This window comes from Martes martes (assembly GCF_963455335.1).
Source record: "Martes martes genome assembly, chromosome: 7".
NCBI classification, from domain to species: Eukaryota; Metazoa; Chordata; class Mammalia; order Carnivora; family Mustelidae; genus Martes; species Martes martes.
The window spans coordinates 97033459-97053048 of record NC_137894.1 but is presented as its reverse complement, the minus strand read 5'-3'; the positions used below and the strand labels follow the sequence as shown (position 1 = coordinate 97053048).

The window sequence follows — 19590 nt, the reverse complement described above, 5'->3', positions numbered from 1 at the left end:
AAGAAGCTAGAAATGTTAGTCTGACTCCACATGCCAGGCTCTTTCTCTTTTACCATGTGTTATGCTACGGAATGTTTATTTGCCTCCTTCAGGGATTAAAATACCTCAGTGCTTCACTCAGGAACAGTGAAGGAGTCTCTCTGATTACGCAGAGTTATAAATGAAAGATCACCGTAAGGAGAAAAAGATAATGTTGTCTCACTGTTCTTTGCTCTTGCTTGAGAAGAAGAGCCCATATGTCGGACCATGTCTCAGTTCCCAAGAACTCCACTTGCCAGGAATTCTATTTCTCTGGTATTAAAACAAATTTCAGGGCGCCTGGGTGTCTCAGTGGGTTAAGCCTCTGCCTTCAGCCCAGGTCATGATCTCAGGGTCCTGGGATCGAGTCCCACATCGGGCTCTCTGCTTGGCAGGGAGCCTGCTTCCTCCTCTCTCTCTCTCTGCCTACTTGTGATCTCTCTCCGTCAAATAAATAAATAAAAATTTTTAAAGATCTCTCTCTGTCAAATAAATAAATAAAAATCTTTTAAAAAAAAAAAAGAATTTCAGTCCTGCCAACCAAGAGCACTGCCGGTGATTTGAGGGCATTGCCTGTTAGAGAGGCCACAGTATCCTTTCTGTTTGGTGCTAAATGGTGACATCAACTGTTTGTCTCCCTTTCAAAGTTACCCTCTAATATTTTGCTCCGGCTTCCTCCAAACAAAACAACTGGTGCAGCTGCCAGTCACGCTGGCTTTCTGGTTCACTGCCTACTTAGGCGTAAAGAAATGGCTCCCTTGCTCCCTTATTTTAACTACCGCCGGGCTTGGCAGAGTTCCAGGCTCCTTGGGTACTGAACCTTGCAGAGTCCATAAAGTTAATTTTCCAGACTCACTGCAGCCTGGTATGAACTTCAGACGAGGCAGCTCTGGAAGAAGTCACACTGACTTTCCCATACCACTTAAAAATAATTTTTTTAACTTGTCAAAAAGAAACATTCATCAGCATAGACTATAGGCTGGGCCATAAAACAAATCTTATTACACTGCAAAGAATTTAAATCATACAAAGAGAGTTCTCTGAAAAGAATGCAATTCTGATTCTAGACATCAGTAATAAAAAGATATCTAAAAGTCCCCAAGTAGTTGGAAATTAAATGACACATTATGGGCCAAACTGAAGTCACAAGATAAGTTGGAAAATACTTTGAACTGAATGGAAACAAAAATACAACATATTAAGGTTTCTGGGATGTGTTTTAAAGTATTGCCTAGAGGGTCCCCTGGGTGGTTCAGTCAGTTAAATGTATGCCTTCGGCTCAGGTCATGATCCTAGGGTCTTGGGATCAACCCCTGCATTGGGCTCCCTGCTCAGTGGGGAGCCTGCTTCTCCCTCTCCGACTTCCCCTGTTTGTGTTTCCTCTCTTACTGTCTCTCTCTCTGTCAAATAAATAAAGTATTAATAAATAAAGTAGTGCTTAGAGGAAAATGTATGGCATCAAAGGCTTAGAAACAAGAAATATGTAAAATTAATAATCTAAGTATCCATCTTAAAAAAAAACTAGAAAAAGCAGCTAAAAGCAAGGCAAGCAGAAAGAAAAAAAATAAAGAGATGAAATCAATGAAATTGAAAAACAGAAAAATCAGAAAATCAACTAAACCAAAAGCTGCTTTTTTTTAAAAGATCAATGAAATTGGTAAGACTTAGTCAAATTGATCAAGAAAGAGGGGGAAAAATTTACTGATCTCAAGAATGATAAGAGAGAACACCATTATATATCCTATAGATATTAAAAGGATAATAAGGTAATAGTATCATATATGAACATTAAAAGGATGATAGTGTAATATTATGATATATGAACAACTTTATAGCTGTAAACTCCAATATCTAGACAAAATAGACAAATTCCTTGAAGATACAAGCTGCCAAGACTCACTCAAGAAGAAATAGATATGCTGAATAGTTCTATTTCTTTAATAAAATATAGGGCTTGTATTTTAAAACATTTCAGTAAGGAAAACTCCATATTCAGCTGGCTTTATTGGAAAATTCTAACAAACGTTTAAGGAATGAATAATACCAATTTGATGTTAACTTCTCCGGAAAACAGAAGAGAAGGAACCACTTCCCCATTCATTTTATGAGATCAGTATTATCCTGACACCAAAACTAGACAAAGACATTAAGGAAAACCATAGATCAATATCTCTGAAAAATATTAATGCAAAAATCCTCAATAAAATGTGACTAATTGACTCCAGCAACATATCAAAATGATAGAACACCATAACCAAGTTGGGCTTATCCCAGGAATGCAAGCTTTGTTTAACATTTTTATTTATTTATTTACAAAGATTTTATTTATTTATTTGACACACTCAGAGAGAGTGCACACAAGCAGAGGGAGGGACAGGCAGAGGAAGAAGCAGGCTCCCCGCTGAGCAGAGAGCCAGACATGGGGAATCCAGGACCCTGGGATCATGACCTGAGCTGAAAGCAGACACTTAAACGACTGAGCCACCTGCCCCTGTTTTGTTTTGTTTTGTTTTTGAGATTTTATTTATTTATTTGACAGAGACAGAGAGAACATGAGCAGGGAGAGGGGCAGGGGGACAGAGAGAAGCAGACTCCCTGCTGAGCAATGAGACCAACTCAATCTTACAGCCCCCGAGATCATGACCTGAGCTGAAATCAGACACTTAACTGACTGAGCCACCCAGGTTCCCCTCGACATTTTTAAATCTATGAATGCAATTCACTGTATCAACAGACTAAATAAGAAAAATCATGCTCGGGTACTTTCCTCCTAATATCAGTCACAGAAATGTCTGCTTTCCCCGTTCCTGTTTGATGTCACATGGGAGGACCTATCAAATGCAGGATGGCAAGAAAAAGAAAGAAAAGGTGTACTAGTTAGGAAGAACTAAACCTATCCATGTTTGCTGGTGACGCGACCGCCTACATAGAAAACCCCAAGGAATTTACAAAAAGCTAGAACTTGTGAGAAAACATCCAGAAGGTAAATAAGCATACGAAAAACTGCTAAGCATTAGTTATTAGGAAAATGCAAAATAAAACGACAAGAGACAATTACCTACCTATTAGAATGGCTAAAATCAAAAGACCTGAAGAGGAAGTGCTGGCAAAGATGCAGAGTAATTGGAACATTGCTGGCAGAAATGTAAAATGGCATAGTCACTTTGGAAAACATTTTGGCAATTACTTACAATAACATGTACTTATCCTGTGACCCAGCAGTACTCCTCCTAAGTATTATTTTCCCAAGAGAAAGGAAAACATATGTTCACACAAAAGACCATGCATGAATGTTTATAGTGGCTTGATTTATAATCACCAAGACTAGAAACAACTCAAATGCTCTTCAGCTGGAAATAGATAAACAAAGTCTGGTTTATCCATATAATGGAATACCACTCAGCAATAAAAAAGAATGAACTATGGAGATATACAACTACTGGGGTGAATCTCAAATGCATGTTAAGTAAAAGAAGTTTAGTTAGTCTCAAAAGGGTGCATTTATATGACATTTGGAAAAGGCAAAGCTATAGAGACAGAAAACACATCAGTGGTCGCCATTTGCAAACAACTTCTAGGAGGTTCACAGACCACCTGTAGCTCATCCCTGGACCCCATCTATATGCTACTCCCTGGTCCAGGAAGCCACCATTCCTCTCTTCCCAGCTCCTTCCTGAACCCTATCCAGATTTACCTTCAGAGGCGTGCTGCTTAGTGTGGGATTGGTCCCCGTTTGTAGACGGTATGACATTTTTCTCTCCTCAGGTATCACTTCCAGGGCAAACACCCATCTCAGTGCTGGGCATATGGAATGTGCTAGATGATGAAGTACTGACTGAGGCAGTCTGCCTAGTAGCAAACTATTTCATTCTTTCCCCAAGTTCATGAACTTCCCACCATTGTGCTCAGACTTGAGTAAATAGGAGCCATCTGGGAGAAGGATGGGACTATGGAACCTAAAACAGGAACACCTGACTGGCTTAGTCGGTAGAACACCTCAGGGTCCTAAGTTTGAGTCCCACGTTTGACCTGGGGATTACTTTAAACAAAACAAAAACACCTAAACCAAGGTGGGCTCTGTCCATCTGCGTCTGCCACATCAGAAAGGCCAGCTGCATAGGAAGTCGATGGTGACAGAACCCCAGGCTAATGGAGGGAAGTACTGACTTTAACCAGTTTCAGTCATCATACCTCCCTCCTCCTCTTTTCCTATCTCTCTCATTCATTCATCACCGGTTGGCGGGATGCTACAGTACTGATCGGGACAGACACAAAAGCTGTCCTCAAGGCGTTTGTAACCCAGCAAAGCGTACGGGGGAAGTAATCTGTTCTCAGACCGTGCGGAACCGGCCCTGCCCGTGAAGTTCAGAGCGCATGGGGGGGTGTCGGGAGGGGTGCTCCCGGCGCAGGCGTCTTCCCAGCCGACTCTGCTCGAGCTGCGTTTTTTACGACCTGCTGGAGTCCGCAGTCCTGAAAGCCTCCTCTCTCCCGCGGAGAGACGCGCGGGTGCCGGGAACCCAGGGCCGCCCACCAGGGCCCTTCCCCGCCGCCGGGGTGCCGCGGCCCCGCCCAGGCCAGCCCGGGGCGGGGGCCCGTTCCCATAGGGATTGCGGCCGGGGCGGCGGCGGGCACAGCCGCGAGAGAGGCGGCGAGGCGGGAGCAGGGCCAGGCCGGGCAGCCGCGGCGCCGTGAGTCCCGGGCGGGGAAGGCGCGCGGGCCGGGACGGCGGGCCTGGGCGCCACGTGGCGCGGCTCGAGGCTGCGCAGCGCGGGCCGGGTGCTGGGGAAGACGCGGGCGGTGGCGGGGCCCGGCGGCGGGGGGTGGGGGGCGGCGGGACGGCACGTCCCTCCCTGCCCCCCGCCGAGGCCTACCCGGGAGGCGCCAGGCCCCCCGACATGGGGCTTCGGCCAGTGTCTCCGTGCCCGAAGGAAATGAGACCCGAAACGAGAACCGGGGAAACCCTGAGCCTTCCCCGTCCCGCAGCCGGCTCATGTGTCTTAGATCGGATGAACTAGAACATTAAACAAGATAGATTATCTTACAGCTCGGTTCGTTTTAGGATGACGGGTTGCATTTTAACTCTCAGGATGTATACCGGGCGCTTAGAATTGGGTTACCGAGGGCAGCGAGCTCTAGGCTGTCATCCCGGATCTCGTTGCCCTTGCTGAGGGGCGAGCTTTAAGGATATGGGTCAATTCCTAACTCGTTAACAAGTGTCCTTCTGTTCCAGGTGCTTGAGAAAGAGCCATCCCTGAGTAGGGCTCTAGTTCAGTCTGTTCGAGCCAGTAGTGTATAAGCAACATTTTCAAACTATGTGAAGATCCGTTTTAAGATTTATTTCTCTATGATGGAGAAGTATGAAAAAATTGGGAAAATTGGCGAAGGATCCTATGGAGTTGTTTTCAAATGCAGGAACAGGGACACGGGTCAGATTGTAGCCATCAAGAGATTTCTGGAATCAGAAGATGACCCTGTCATAAAGAAAATCGCCCTTCGAGAAATCCGCATGCTCAAGGTAAATGGATTCTTTAAAATGAATTTTCAGGGTCTAAAAAATTAAAGCGAGTCTTGTTATGTTTAATAAATGTGTTAAGAGGTGATAACATCTTCTTCCTCCAAGGACATTTGTCCTCAGTGACACAAGTGGTACGTCTATGTACAAGTTGCCAATTACTTGGCCGGGGTGGGGGGGGGGCCGGGCACCTGTGCAGGGAAAGGGGGAGATTCACTTTTGGAGATGCTGTGGGTGTTTCATTTTTCTTCCTCTCCCCCATGTCTAGACCTGGTTCTTCAAGAGCCGTCAACTTCAGTTTGCTGGCATTCATGAGTTGTAAACTTCCAGGCCATGCTCTGCTGACATTCTGAGCCCATTAAGAGAATTAATCATTCACCTGTTTTCAAACTGCTAGGAAGCTGACAGGTTTTCTTTACACCTCACATGTATCTGCTGCTGAACATCATAATGTCCTTTCTTTAGAAAAAAGATTCTTCTTAAAGAAGTGAAATGATCACTTTTAAAATGTTTGTTAACCCTAGAAGACTGTGAAATCAGAGCGGTAGAAAAGGGTGTTTGTTACATGCTGAGAGCATTTTTTCCTGTAGTAGAAAAAGGCTGCTTTTCTGAATTTCTGTGAGGATGAAACCCAAATCCCAACATAGAGTGCGACATGTAATGAGCACAGTGGGGTTAACTTGGTTTCAGATAGTTAGGGCCTCAGTGTTCGGACATGTGTAACCAACTCTGTGACAAGGAAAGAGCTACCAAGTGGGAGGTGAGAGGAACATCCAGGGGATTTTCTCTTATCCCTTCCTTTCTATTTTCTCCAAGCCTCTCTAAACATCTCTCTTCCCCATGGCTTGAATATGTGGTGTTATCTCTGGATAAGGAAACTGAATGTGAATTAGCAGGCTTTGGGTAAATTTAAATGGGGGAATAATAGGAAACCTCTCTCTTTCCGTTTGGGGTGTCCTTTACCAGATCTTATCTGTTCTGAGAAGACACTTCCAAGGTTCCCCTACCGACACCCCAAGAGGGCCTCCCCGGGAAGGGGTAAGACCAGCGGTATTTGCCCATCCCATGGCCTGGGGACCCTATGGGGGCAGATTCTCCCCCTTTCTTTTGGGCTGATGGGTGTTTTCCACTTTCTCAGTTTTTCCCTAGAGGAGAAGGCGATAACTGAGTTTCGAAGGACTCTTTTACTCCAAAGAAAAGACAATCTGTTTCTAGTGGGGAGATAGTCTTTCTAATTCCAAAGATCATCTGTGAATGCACAATACTGGGTTTCCAAATGTAGCTCCCTGAGTTAATTGAGTTCCTCCAGGATGGGGACCTCTGTTTTTCTGTATGAATTGCTAAGTGCTTAGTAGGCCTCCAATACATGTTACTGTAAATTGAAAAAAAAAAAAAAAAGGTTAACAAAATAAGCTCTTAGCAAGAGTGGTTGTTGCCAATAAATTAGGAAGTCAGATGTGTTCTCTTAAATAACCGAATATTGATGCTACCTGAAGGAAAGGGTTGTGTGTACAGGAGCCTGATTTTGAAGCACAGAGCACCCCATTCTTCAAAATCAAGTGCACAGATGTAGACCCTCCCAATCTCTATGAGGTGATGGGACTAGGTTATGGATAGAGTCCATTCTTCAAAGCCCTAACTTTTCAGCATTCTGTGATATCCCCAACACATAACAGGTACTTAAATATTTGCTGAAATGGTGAATTGGAAGTTTCTTGAATGAAGTCACATCTTCTCCATTTAATTTTTCAGTAAATATGCGTAGAGCCTCGTGCCTAAAACAATGTTTTGTTTGTTTGTTTGTTTTTTTTTAGTTTATTAGAGAGAGGGGAGGATAGAGCACTCGAGCTGGGGGATGGGGTGGGGGGATAGGGACAGAGGGAGAGAGAGAATCTCAGGCACACTCCCCTGCTGAGTGTGGAGCCCGACCCAGGACTCAGTGGTAGGATGCTAAGGTCAGGACCTGAACTGAAACACAGGGTCAGACCCTCAACCAACTGGGCCACCCAGGTGCCCCTAAAACAATGTTTATATAAAATGGTACACACTGTGTTTCAGATGCTTAACCATGGAAGGGAAATAAGATAAATTTCCCCTAGGCTGTCACTCCTGATAAACTGGGTTCCTGATGAGCAGCGTCTGTGTCATTTACATTGTGTCTCCAGGCCTGGCAAGAATCCTCTAAATAACGTATTTAGAGGCATGTTTGAACTAGACTTTGAAGTGTTTAGGGAGGCATGGAATGAGAAATAAGGCATTCAGGACAGAGAGTCTCTCCTAGGAAAAGGTGCATACGTGGAAAGCAGTATATGGAGGGAACACAGGTTATAACCCTAAAGTTTTAGCCAGAATTGCCTGCTGGGTGCTACCAGGCCAGGAAGAGAAGGAAAGGAAAGAAAGCCAGGGCTCAGTAGAAGGAGGTGGGAGGAATTTCCTGGAGTAGAGGTCTACTTTGCACAAAGCTACACCTTGGTACCAGGTGGCCTTTGGGGTCTGGAGGTTGACTCCAGGTGACATACTATAGTCCCCCCAAACAAGAAAAACTGGTGACATCTAGGCAAGTGTTTTAGGGCCCCCATCTGAGCTGGAATTCAAGGGAGAGCTCCAGTGGCCTGTGGGAAGAGGAATATTACACTGTGAGCCAAGCACAGCTCTGTGCGCCCAAGGGAAGTTTGCAGCTCAGTGAGTTTGAGTTCCTAATACTTTCCTTGCACACCTCTTGCAGAGCTGTGCTTTTAATGACCCCTGCTGAGGTTAAGAACTAGGAACTAGGAGGATTGAAGGTGAAGATTGCCTCAATAACCTTAACCAGAGCAGGTGAGGACTGGCAAGGGCTGACCCCCTGGCTGCTCCTATTATGATAAGGCAAGCAAGACAGTAGATGAAGATCAGGTGTAGAAGGATTTGAATGCCAGGCCAAGGAGTTTGGCTTTCTCCTGAAAAGAAGGAAGCCAGCCAAGGTTTTTTGTTTGTTTTTTTAAGATTTTATTTATTTATTTGACAGACAGAGATCACAAGGAGACAGAGAGGCAGGCAGAGAGAGGGAGGAGGAAGCAGGCTCTCCGAGGAGCAGAGAGCCTGATGTGGGGCTCGATCCCAGGACCCTGGGATCATGACCTGAGCCGAAGGCAGAGGCTTAACCCACTGAGCCACCCAGGCGCCCCACGACTACCTCTCTGCCTACTTGTGATCTGTCTGTCAAATAAATAAATAAAATCTTAAAAAAACAAAATTCCAGTCATTTCCTCTGAAGCAGATAAGATCATGGGAACGAATATTCTAGCAGTCAATTGCATAATTTTCAGGGTAGCATACCTACAATGTTTCCCATTCTCAGTGTGGGAGCATACATGAGGCTATAGCCATCCATTGGTAAGCGATTTTGAGGATGATAATTATTATCAAAAAACCAATTTTGCTAATAGTTTTAGAAAACATTTTTTTCTGAAAATTTGAAACTTTTCAAATAACATTATTTTGTGCCATTTGGAAAAAAAGTGTGGTATTTTTATGAGACAGGTTTAGTATTTGTACTAATAAACTGCCTTTTTAAAAGATTTATTTATTTTTAGAGAGAGTGTGGGGGGCAGGGGGAGAAGGAGAGAATGTCAAGCAAACTCTACACTAAGCATGGAGCCCGAAACTGAGCTCGATCCCAGGACCCTGAGATCACCACCTGAGCCCAAACCAAAAGTCAGACACTCAACTGACTGTGCCACCCAGGTTCCCCCTAGTAAACTGCTCTTTAAATGAAATATAATTCACTGTTCACCAAGAGGTCCTATAGCACTTGCCCTTTTAATGTTTAATTCTGAATCTGATTTTTCCCAGTTACACAGTTAGGCTTTTAAAAATATAAGCATTTGCATTCGTTATCATCAGTCATCTCATAGTCTAAGGACATACTCTAAATTAAGTAATCATTTAGTGACAGCAATAAAATTATACTGTAATACTGAGCTCAAAGCAACTGTCCTGTCTTTTCTCAAACTTACTTTCCAGTGTGGGAAAACAGGAAGAATTCAGTATTTTCAGTCATCGTTTTTGCTGAGACACCTGCGCATCAGTGTGCTGGCATGTGTTCATCTGGGAACTTTTTATAGAACTCTTGTATATAGCCCAGGCACTGTTCTGGGCCCCTGCCCTCCATGTAAGGAGAGACTCATAGTAGACAAATAATTATATGTCAAGTGGTGAAATATAAAGCAGGATAAAGGGGTAAAGAGTGATGAAGAGGCTTGCTTTTTTCATAGAGCAGGGTCAGGAAAAGCCTTTCTGATGAATGACATTTGAAGAGATACCAGCAGCAAATGGGAAGAAATGAGTGATGCCAGCATTCCAGGCAGAGGGAATAGTGAGTACAAAGGCCACAGGCAAGACTCAGTGATGTTTTCAGGCATGTTCTGGTGTATTCTAGGAGGAGCAAAGAGAACAGGGCATCTACAGCACAGTAAGCAAGGGCAAGGGTCAGAGGAGATGAAGTTAGAGGGGTGAGAGGTCAGATACAAGGACCTTCCGGGCCTCAGCAGGAACCATGGGTTTTACTGTGAATGAGATGGGAACCAACAGAAGATTTGGAGCAGAACGGTGCCTTCGCATGACATACGTTCTTAGAAGGATCCCTCCAGCTGCTTGTTGCTCCAGCTCCATGAAGATCAATTAGAAGATCAGTTAGAAGATCAGTTAGAAGACGATTGGAATAACCCAGGGATGAGGTGATGGGGTTTGGGTCAGAGTGGTAGTGGCGGAGGTGGTCAGATACAAGATTTATTCTGAGAGAGTAGTATAGAGGAATCTGATGGTGGGAGGAAGAATCAAGAATGACCCCAGAGGGGCACCTGGGTGGCTCAGTCATTAAGCGTCTGCCTTCAGCTCAGATCATGATCCCAGGGTCCTGGGATCAAGCCCCACATTGGGCTCCCTGCTCAGCGGGAGGCCTGCTTCTCCCTCTCCCTCTGCTGCTCCCCCTGCTTGTGTTCCCTGTCTCTCTCTCTGTTAAATAAATGAATAAAATCTTAAAAAAAAAAAAAAAAAAAGAATGACCCCAGAGTTCAGGATTTGAGTAACTACAAGAACAGGGATCAGATCATTCACTGGGATGGGGAGACCTCGGTACCCATCTGGGGGAAAGGAAATCAAGAATTCTGTTTTGGTTATGTTAAGTTTGAGAGGCATAGCTGAGATCAAGATGTAGGCATTTAAGAACACAAATCTAGCATTTGGAAGAAAATCCAGATTGGAGAAATAAAATGGGGAGACGTCAGCATAGCAGTGGCATTTAAGGCCACTGAGACTGGGTTGTCCTGGGGAATGGAGAAACCAGTACCAAAGACTGAATGCCCTCCAGCATTTGGATTTGGAGGTCAGGAAGGTGAGTAGCAAGCAGGCAAGAAGAAGAAAAAGGGGGTGATCCTGGAGGTAGGAAAATCCCAGGAACAATGTTCTTAAAAGCTTAGAGAAGAAAATATTTCAAGAACAAGAGAATGGTCAGAATGAGATCTTGCCATTTGCAACAAACAATGTGGATGGAACTACAAAATATGCTAAGCAAAATCAACCAGTCTGAGAAAGACAAATACCATATGATTTCACTCATATGTGGAATTTAAGAAATAAAACAAATTACCATGGGGGAGAAAAAGCAGCAAACCAAGGAAGACTTTTAATTCTAGAGAACAAACTGAGGGTTGCTGGAGGAGAGGTGGGTGAGGGGGTGGGTGAAATAGGTCATGGGAATTAAGGAGGACACTTGTTGTGATGAGCACTGGATGTTGTATGGAAGTGCAGAATCACTAAATTATATACCTGAGACCAATATTACACTGTATGTTACCTGGAATTCAAATAAAAACTTAAAAAAAAAAAACAAAAAGAATGAGGGGATGGTCAGCAGTGTCAAAGGTCATGATTAGTACAGACTTAGAAATAGCCATTGACTTTGAAGATGTGAGGGTCATTTGAGATCTTGACAAGAGCTGTTAGGTGCAGTGGTGGGAATGAAAGCTTCATCAGAGAAGATTCGAGAGAGAGTGAGAAGAGCAAAGAGGAGACGGTGATGCAGGCAACTCTTGAGAATTTTGATTATAAAAGGAAACAGACATGGAAGGATGTGGGATCAAGAGAGAGTTTCTTAGTTGTTTTTAATATGGGAGAAGAAGTAGATTTGTGTGGTAATGGTATCAATGCAGTAGAGAGAAAACTTGATACTTTTGAAGGGAGAGAATTCCTGGAGCTATGACTTTGAGTTACCAACATGGACCGTGGCCACAAATAGCTATAATAGTGTAGTAAAAGACCAATTCATGGACCAGCTAGGAGATAAGGAATTATTTTATTTTATTTGGAATGTTGCTAGGTTCTTCATATACACTGTCCTTAATCTTTTTTTTTCTTTTTTTGTCCTTAATCTTTATGTAACAGGAGCCACAGTTTTCTCCAAGCTGTGGTGCAGAAGAACTTGTTCCGCCTGGGTGTGTGATATTGCCTGATTTGCATGTGGCCCATGAACCCTAGAGGAAAAATACAACCCTCTTCTATAACTAGGGTTCAAGCATGTAAAGATATTTTGGACGGGAAGTGGGGCAGGTGCAACACAAGCTAGATTACACAGAAAGACAAGATTCCTGCAAGAAAATCCCCTTACATCAAGATGTCTGGCCTGATAGGCCAGAGTCATCACAGGGTCTACAGTGGGACGTGAGTTCTGGCTCATAAAGCAGGAGGTTTAACTGAACCCAGCCCAACTCCTGGGGACTATCTGTGTGTCCAACAAGAAAAGGGCCATGTGGTTTAAAACAAATGCCACCCGACCAACCCAGAATCATTGTATACCAAAGTCCCCAGCCTTTATGATGCTAATCCCCTCTCTGCTGAATGAAAATGACAGAACACTTGGAGGAGGAAGCAGAGAATGGTAGGAAGAATAGATGCTCCCAGAGGAGTTGAGGTAAAGGACAGGACAGCGCCACTGTGAGGTGCCTGGGTGGACATTCAGCAGCGTGGCAGGTGGTGTGGGGGCCTTAGGAATACATTAGACCAACATCAGTCAAGGCTGAAAGCAGCAGCTAGGACACTGTCTATGACAACTCGCATCCAGAAGATAAGAAAACAAGATATAGGCAAGCAGAAGGAATCACATCTTGCCATTTGATGACCTGGTAGACTTGGGCAAGGTACCAACTGTCATTATTTAGGGTGCACAAAATATAACAACCTTAGGAAGTGGGTATTGTTATCTCATCTTACATATGGATTCAGGTGATTAATGACCTCTGGTGAGTAAACTGGAACACAGACCCAGTTTTATCTGTCCCCACGTTGGACGTTGCTGCTCCCACGTGTCAGGACCATCCAGTTACACCCAAACCACACTCTGAAGTCTCAGTTACCATCCTCAGGCTTTGCCCTGCCCTCCTTCCGACAGGGCCTTAGCTGTGGGACTCATGGCTTCTGTGGAGCCTCAGGGGCCGATTCTTACTGGAATAGCAGTTCCTTCCAGCTCTGGTTCTATAACCCTGTAGATTATTTTAAATGGTACAAGTGATGGTTTGCCACCAACAAAGATGAGAATAATCATGGGGAGAATGGCCCTGTACAAGTTTACTCTAAATATTACAATGCATGCCCTCTTAATGAGAATGTTATCGCCCCCAAGAGGATGAAAATTGGTTTTTGAGAACGGGTGCAGGGAGTGTGACTTTGAAGCACCGATTACATACATATATATTATGTATATACATTTATTTCATTGGGAGGTGATCCGGAAAAAATGTATAAAAGGAATCCTTCGGGGATAAATATGAGGGGTGGGGGGAAGCCCAGGGGGTGGGGGAGGTGAGAATATTGAGTGTATTCTGTGTGCCAGAAACATGCTTTCATTTGATTTTAATCCATCATGAATACTGATAACCTACAGAACATTCAGAGCATTCCCTTTTTTCCCCCTATCATCTCCTCACTTTCATTAACCTTCCAGTGAGGTCATTGGGCTTTGTTACTGTGTGGGGACAGAACCCATAGTTAAGAATTGCGGTTTCTGATCTAGCTCAGAGCTGTTGGGTGACCTTGGGCAACTCCAGTGCAGCCTGGAACCTGGCCCACCTCCCTTGATTTATGTCTGTGTTTGGCGTTGCTATGCTGACTTTTTGCTGAGGGGAGCAAGAGCTCACAGTGGTCAAGCAGCCTTAACGGGTGCAAGGGCAGGAAAGCGAAGGGTCAAAAAAAAAAAAAAAAAAAAGTCTAGGAGAGAAAGACGAGAAAGATGCATGGTGGGAAGACAGAAAGGTGGGATTTAGTACCACAGGGAGGCATTGAGCGTCAAGCACCTCACGCGGTCTGTCCTGAGAGGTTCACTGCTAGAAAATACCAGACCAGAAATACTGCTGGGCAAGTTACCAGCCAGCGATGATAAGGTACTGTGGCAGATACAACTGCCAAGGGTCCCTGTACCCAAAGCCTTTATTAAGTACTTAATTCCATGTGCTGCTGTGCCCAGGGCCACATTCCACTGAATGCTAACAGAGCACCATGTAAATGCTCCCTAGCATTAGACTCCGATTAGAGAGTTTATAATTTTTAAGGGCTTCTGCTCCCCTAATATTAGTTGAAGAAATATTTCCCCAGTATTCATTGAATAATATTTCACAGCTCACTAAAAATCTTCACTGGGAAATTCTGTGTCATCTCGTAGAATTTAGTCCTGCTGTTGCTAGTGTAGGTGCCATTTCTAGGTCAAGTCCATTATTTCATTGGCTTGTCCAAATGGATTTGTGACAGCCATGTCTGGCATGCTCTGTTATGGTTTATGTGAGATCAAAAAGTCAAATGGGTGTAGGGATCACAGTAGAGACCTAAAGGAGGGAAGTGGGCTGAGTGTGAGATTAGATGGGGAGGTGGGCACGGGGCAGGCTGGAAACTTCGTAGCTCATCGGATGGGCAGGTGGCCACGGCTCGGCCCATGCAATACAAGCCCATAGTTCTAGGTTTTCCAAGTCTTTTTTTAAACAGCCAGAAATCAGAAATTTACGTAAAATCTGGTTTTTTTCCCCTACCACTCTTTGTTTTGACAAAAAACAAAAAACAAAAAAACCCCACAAAAACAAAAAAAACCCAAAATATACAGATGTGGAAAGGATAATATAATGAATACCTCTGTACCCTTCACTAGATTCATTAACCAGTTGTGAAAATTCTGCTTCATTTCCTTGCCATGTCTCTGTCTCTCTCTCTCTCTCTCTCTCTCACACACACACCCCATACTTTCTCAGCTGAATCATTTCCTTAAGAATGCAGCATGAATCTGCTAGAATTCTTCTGTGTAACCACAATATGATTTCCACAGTACAATTTCTCAAGGACTCAGTACCGTCATCTAACATACGGGCTGTGCTCAAGTTTCTCATAATGTCCCAGTAATGGTTGTATAACTACAACTACAACTATGGCCATAACCATAACTACAGCTATATATCTAAATCCAGGTTCTAACCCTTGACCACACATTGCAATTCATTGTCATGTCTCTTTAGTCTCTTTTAACACCGGCATTTTGAAGCATGCAGGCCAGTTGTTCCTCAGAATGTGCTTCCACATGGACCGTGGTTGTTTCCACTGCAGACGTGAGGATGTGTCCGCCATACTGGTTCTCAGCAGGAAGTACAGGGTGTCAGCATGGCCCCTAGTTGCTGCTCTCGGCTTTGATCTCTTGATTAAGATGGGTCTTCTGGATTTCCCAATTGTAAAGAAACATTTTCCCTTTTATAGTTAGTGTGTGATCTGTGGGGAGACATGCTGAGATGGTCTGACCACCTTGTGTCCCAACAACTTTCACCCAGTGATCTTTGCTTGAATCGATTATAGGAAGAGTTCTTATAAAATGGTGATTTTCAAAATTCTTTCTACATTCATTACTTACGGTGTTTCTGTTGGGGAAAAACAAAACAAAACAACAACAAAAAAACCCCCTTTCCTTCACATACCACCTGTCCCCACCTCATACACACACTCTTTAGTATCACAGAGAATTTGTGGATTTTTTAAAAAATTCAACTTGTTACAAACCGTCGCTGTGATTCTTCTTTTTGATTCTCAAATGGTCACACATTTTATCCTGCTCCTTTGTTCTGACAGACACCACTGTTCCTTGAGTACTTTTTTTTTAAGATTTTATTTATTTATTTGTCAGAGAGAGAAATAGAGAAAGAGCACAAGCACAGGAAGTGGCAGGCAGAGGGAGAAGCAGGCTCCCTGCCGAGCAGGGAACCCAATGCAGAGCTGGATCCCAGGACCCTGGGACTGTGACAGAGCCAAAGGCAGAATCTTCACCAACTGATCCTCCCAGGCATCCCACCTTGAGTACTTCTTTCCTGTGTGTGACAGCAAAGTCTACCAGGCTCATCCCGCCCCAGCTCTGGAATCAACCATTTTCCCAAGGAGCCCTGGTTCCTTTTAGTGAGAATGAAAGTCGACTTTAAGAATGTTGACAAGGAATTTTTGAAAATGTCGAACGCCGTTCAGGCCAAACAGAACCCATCTGCAGATGATAGATGGCCCACAGACTCCGTTTTGGGCCTTTGGATTGTAAAGCTTTCACTATATGCAGATGTTCTCCTTACAGACTGGCAGATCTGGCCCCTTGAGGTTCATTACTAATACATAGATAGATGTTGGGAGTTCATGGGAACTGGTTGTCAATAGTGTGGAAGGCAAAACAGAGCATTCCCTTGCCCACAGTGATAGAAACCCAACAAATCCCCCTTGTTATCCTCTTTCCCGATTTGTTCAACAGGGAGACCTGTTTAATTTTAATTTTACAAGATAACGTCCTAACTGCAAATAGTAACAGGCTGTTTTTGTTTGTTTTTTGTAAGAATTTAGGGCTTAGCTCACAATTTGTTTTTACAGAAAGATTATATTTCTGCTGTGTAATGAACCCCTAAGTAATAAAGCCGCCACACAAATACTTCAGGAACAAAAGCAGAAATCAAGAGGCTGGCAGCTCATTACCTTCGTAGAGACCCTGAGTTTGTAGGGAGATTAACTACATGCCAGTATGTGTCACTGTCCTCAGTGCTTCTACACACCAGCCTGCCTGCACCTTAGACTGTAGAAATAAAACAGCGCAGAGCAGGAGCAAGTAAGTGGTTTTATAGTGCATATTGATAAAAAATATAATTATGCTATTACTTTCTCGGCTGCTTAAATTACTTGTATTTTCAGCAAAGGAAATTTTAAGGGGACAACCCATGTTATAGATAGTCATTATCAAATAACGAAACCTTGCTAGAAGGTAGTACTTTTCATACCAAATGGAAAAATTTTTTAACGCACCAGGCTTGTATTTAATTTCCCTTTCAATTTTTTTGCTGTTTTAATTCACCCTTTCATTTGGGAGGACCAATGTCTTGGACATGAATATTCTTTCATAGGTATATGTTCTTGCTAATTATTAACCTTCTTTATTACTTATTAACTTTAAAAGCACTGTGGTAAAAATGCAATTTTATAAACTGGCCTGGATGAAAACTTGGAGCTTAATTCCTCTTTTTGTTAAAACAATGCAAAGTGACTTCTACACCAGTGGAAGCTATCAACTTCTGTATAAACCGAACAAATAATTTATTTTGTAACTGTCTGTATGTTGGTGCATTAATTTTTGGCTCTGCCATTGTTAATTTTCATTTTGACCACAATTTGTACTGTTGCTTCTTTTCTGGAACTTTCCATATACTTTATTAATCAACAAAACAAATGGAGCATCCACTGTGCACGTCCTTAGCCTGTGCTGAGTCTTGAGAGGAACCCAGAAGGGATCTCAGCCTAGGTCAGTGGCCAGAGGACCAGCCTGGTATACTGTTCCATCCATGCTGTCTACAGGAAACCTACCATAAATAAACTTCAGGCCCCTCTCCACCCCTCTCCACCCAGGTACTCTCCCACTCCATATGTCACACCCTTTCCTTCTCTAGTTGTCCCCTAAACAAAATATTAGCCAGGGTGTCTACAGTGGGATTCTTGGCATTTGGAGGAAACATGAGATGAAGGCGGCTTTCCTTTATCAAAAGTGCTAAAAAAGGGGGCACCTGGGTGGCTCAGTGGGTTAAAGCCTCTGCCTTCGGCTCAGGTCCTGATCCCAGGGTCCTGGGATTGAACCCCTGCATCGGGCTCTCTGCTCAGCAGGGAGCCTGCTTCCTCCTCTCTCTCTCTGCCTGCCTCTGTGCCTACTTGTGATCTCTGTCAAATAAATAAATAAAATCTTTTTTTTTTTTAAGTGCTAAGGAATGATTCCTTAGCAACACCATGAGGGGTGCAGAATATTTTCCTCTAGGCTGAAGAGGGTGGTAGTAATTCAATAGCTTTTTAAATAATGAAAATATCCCCCCCCCAAATGTAATGTATTAATGTATTAACTAGCTCTCTGAAACTAACTTCAAAATATTTATTTTGGTTTTATGATACAGTGAAGACACGTAAATCTTTTTATTTTATACATTTATACATTCTGTAATTTCCATTTTATACTAAACACTGTATCTTGGCCAACTTTCCAAGTCAACACATAGATAGGCTTTATCCTTTTAACAGCTGCGGACTGTTTTCTCATTTGAACATAATATAAAGTCCTGAGGTTCATTTAATCACCTATTAATAGATACCTGGTCAATCATGTACACATAAAGCTGTGCAAATGTGAGAGAATATTGGAACTCGGAAGCATGATTTCCATAAGTAGATAACCGGGAGTGATGATGAGAGGTCCAATCCTATTTCTGCTCCCGGTTCCCAGACCCATGGATTAGTCACAGAAGACACAGCACTATGTGGGTCAGTGCTTATGCATCTCAAGAACTGAGATCCAGATTCCATCATTCTATTAGGCTGCCTGGTTGTAGACGGTGACATATATAGTCAAACTAGTGGGTCCCACGGCCATGTGCTAATTGTCATGTCTCCTTTGCTAGAAAATGGGTCTCTCGCTCTGACTTTGTGTGGACTCCTATGGCAGTAAGTCAGGCATTCTCTAAGCTTTGGACTGGGATGTAGGCAGGAAAGGCAAAACCTATATCTAAAGTTAGTATCAAGGGCACCTGGGTGGCTCAGTTGTTAAGTGTCTGCTTTGGCTCAGGTCATGACCCCAGGATCCTGGGATAAAACCCTGCCTAGGGCTCTCTGCTTGGTGGGAAGCCTGCTTCTCCCTCTCACACTCTTGTGAGAGTGTATTCCCTCTCTCTCTGTCAAATAAATACATAAAATCTTTTTTTAAAAAATTAATTATTAAAAAAGGTATCAATTCCAGTAAGGACACATTGCTACCCTCTTCATGGAGCATCCGGTCTCCTTCAAGGACAGTGCATATCAGCGCCCCAGTATTGGTTTTTCCTCCCATCAGGTTGTCCTCGGTAGCCCCAGTAGTCAGATCAGCCTTGTGGAGAAGGAGCAGTGCTCCAGGGCCATGCATACACACCATTCCTGCGACCATGGCCACCATGTTCATGAGTCAATCACATGGGCACTGGGGTGGCCAAGGACAGAGCAGGCTGACACCCACCAAAAAGACATCTCCCACCAGGTTGTTCAGTGCTTTCTCTGTAGGAGGTGCTCTCTCTTGTGGACATGAATCTGAAGCCCAAGGATCCTCAAGCCCTGTGCTCACTCCCATGAGTACAATTTATGCCTCGTCTCCAAATATCTCCCAGTCTTGCCCCTTCCAGACTCTTCATCCACTAAACAAGCTATTTGCCATTACCCACAGGTCCATGCATATCTCAGGTCCTTTCTACCTTTGTACCAAGTGAACCATCAAGTCTATTGCTTGAAGCTGTGCTCAGTGGAAGGACATTCTGTTACCCTTGGCATATGTGTGTCTTAATGGGGCATTCAGAATACTTGTCATTCCCTCTCACTGGGAAGTTCAGTTAACTTGATGTCATCAATCCCAGTAGATAAGCATCGTATTCTGGGGAATGTCAAGATGATCAAGGTCCCTTTAGACTATACTGCAACAGAGAGCAGAAGAGTTAACCTAGACCTTGGGCAAGATGCTGAATGTGGACTGCTGTCCT

At 43.6% G+C, this 19590-nt stretch overlaps 1 protein-coding gene across 1 annotated transcript in view; it reads left to right on the top strand.

Moving 5' to 3' along the window:
* Nucleotides 1–5248: 5248 nt before the first annotated feature.
* Nucleotides 5249–19590, top strand: part of CDKL1 (cyclin dependent kinase like 1) — a 52562-nt gene continuing 38220 nt past the window's right edge. The window contains exon 1 of the mRNA XM_080807904.1: nt 5249–5533. Within this exon, the coding sequence (XP_080664030.1) occupies nt 5363–5533 (171 nt within the window). The 5' untranslated portion in view covers nt 5249–5362. The remainder of the gene's footprint in view (nt 5534–19590) is intronic.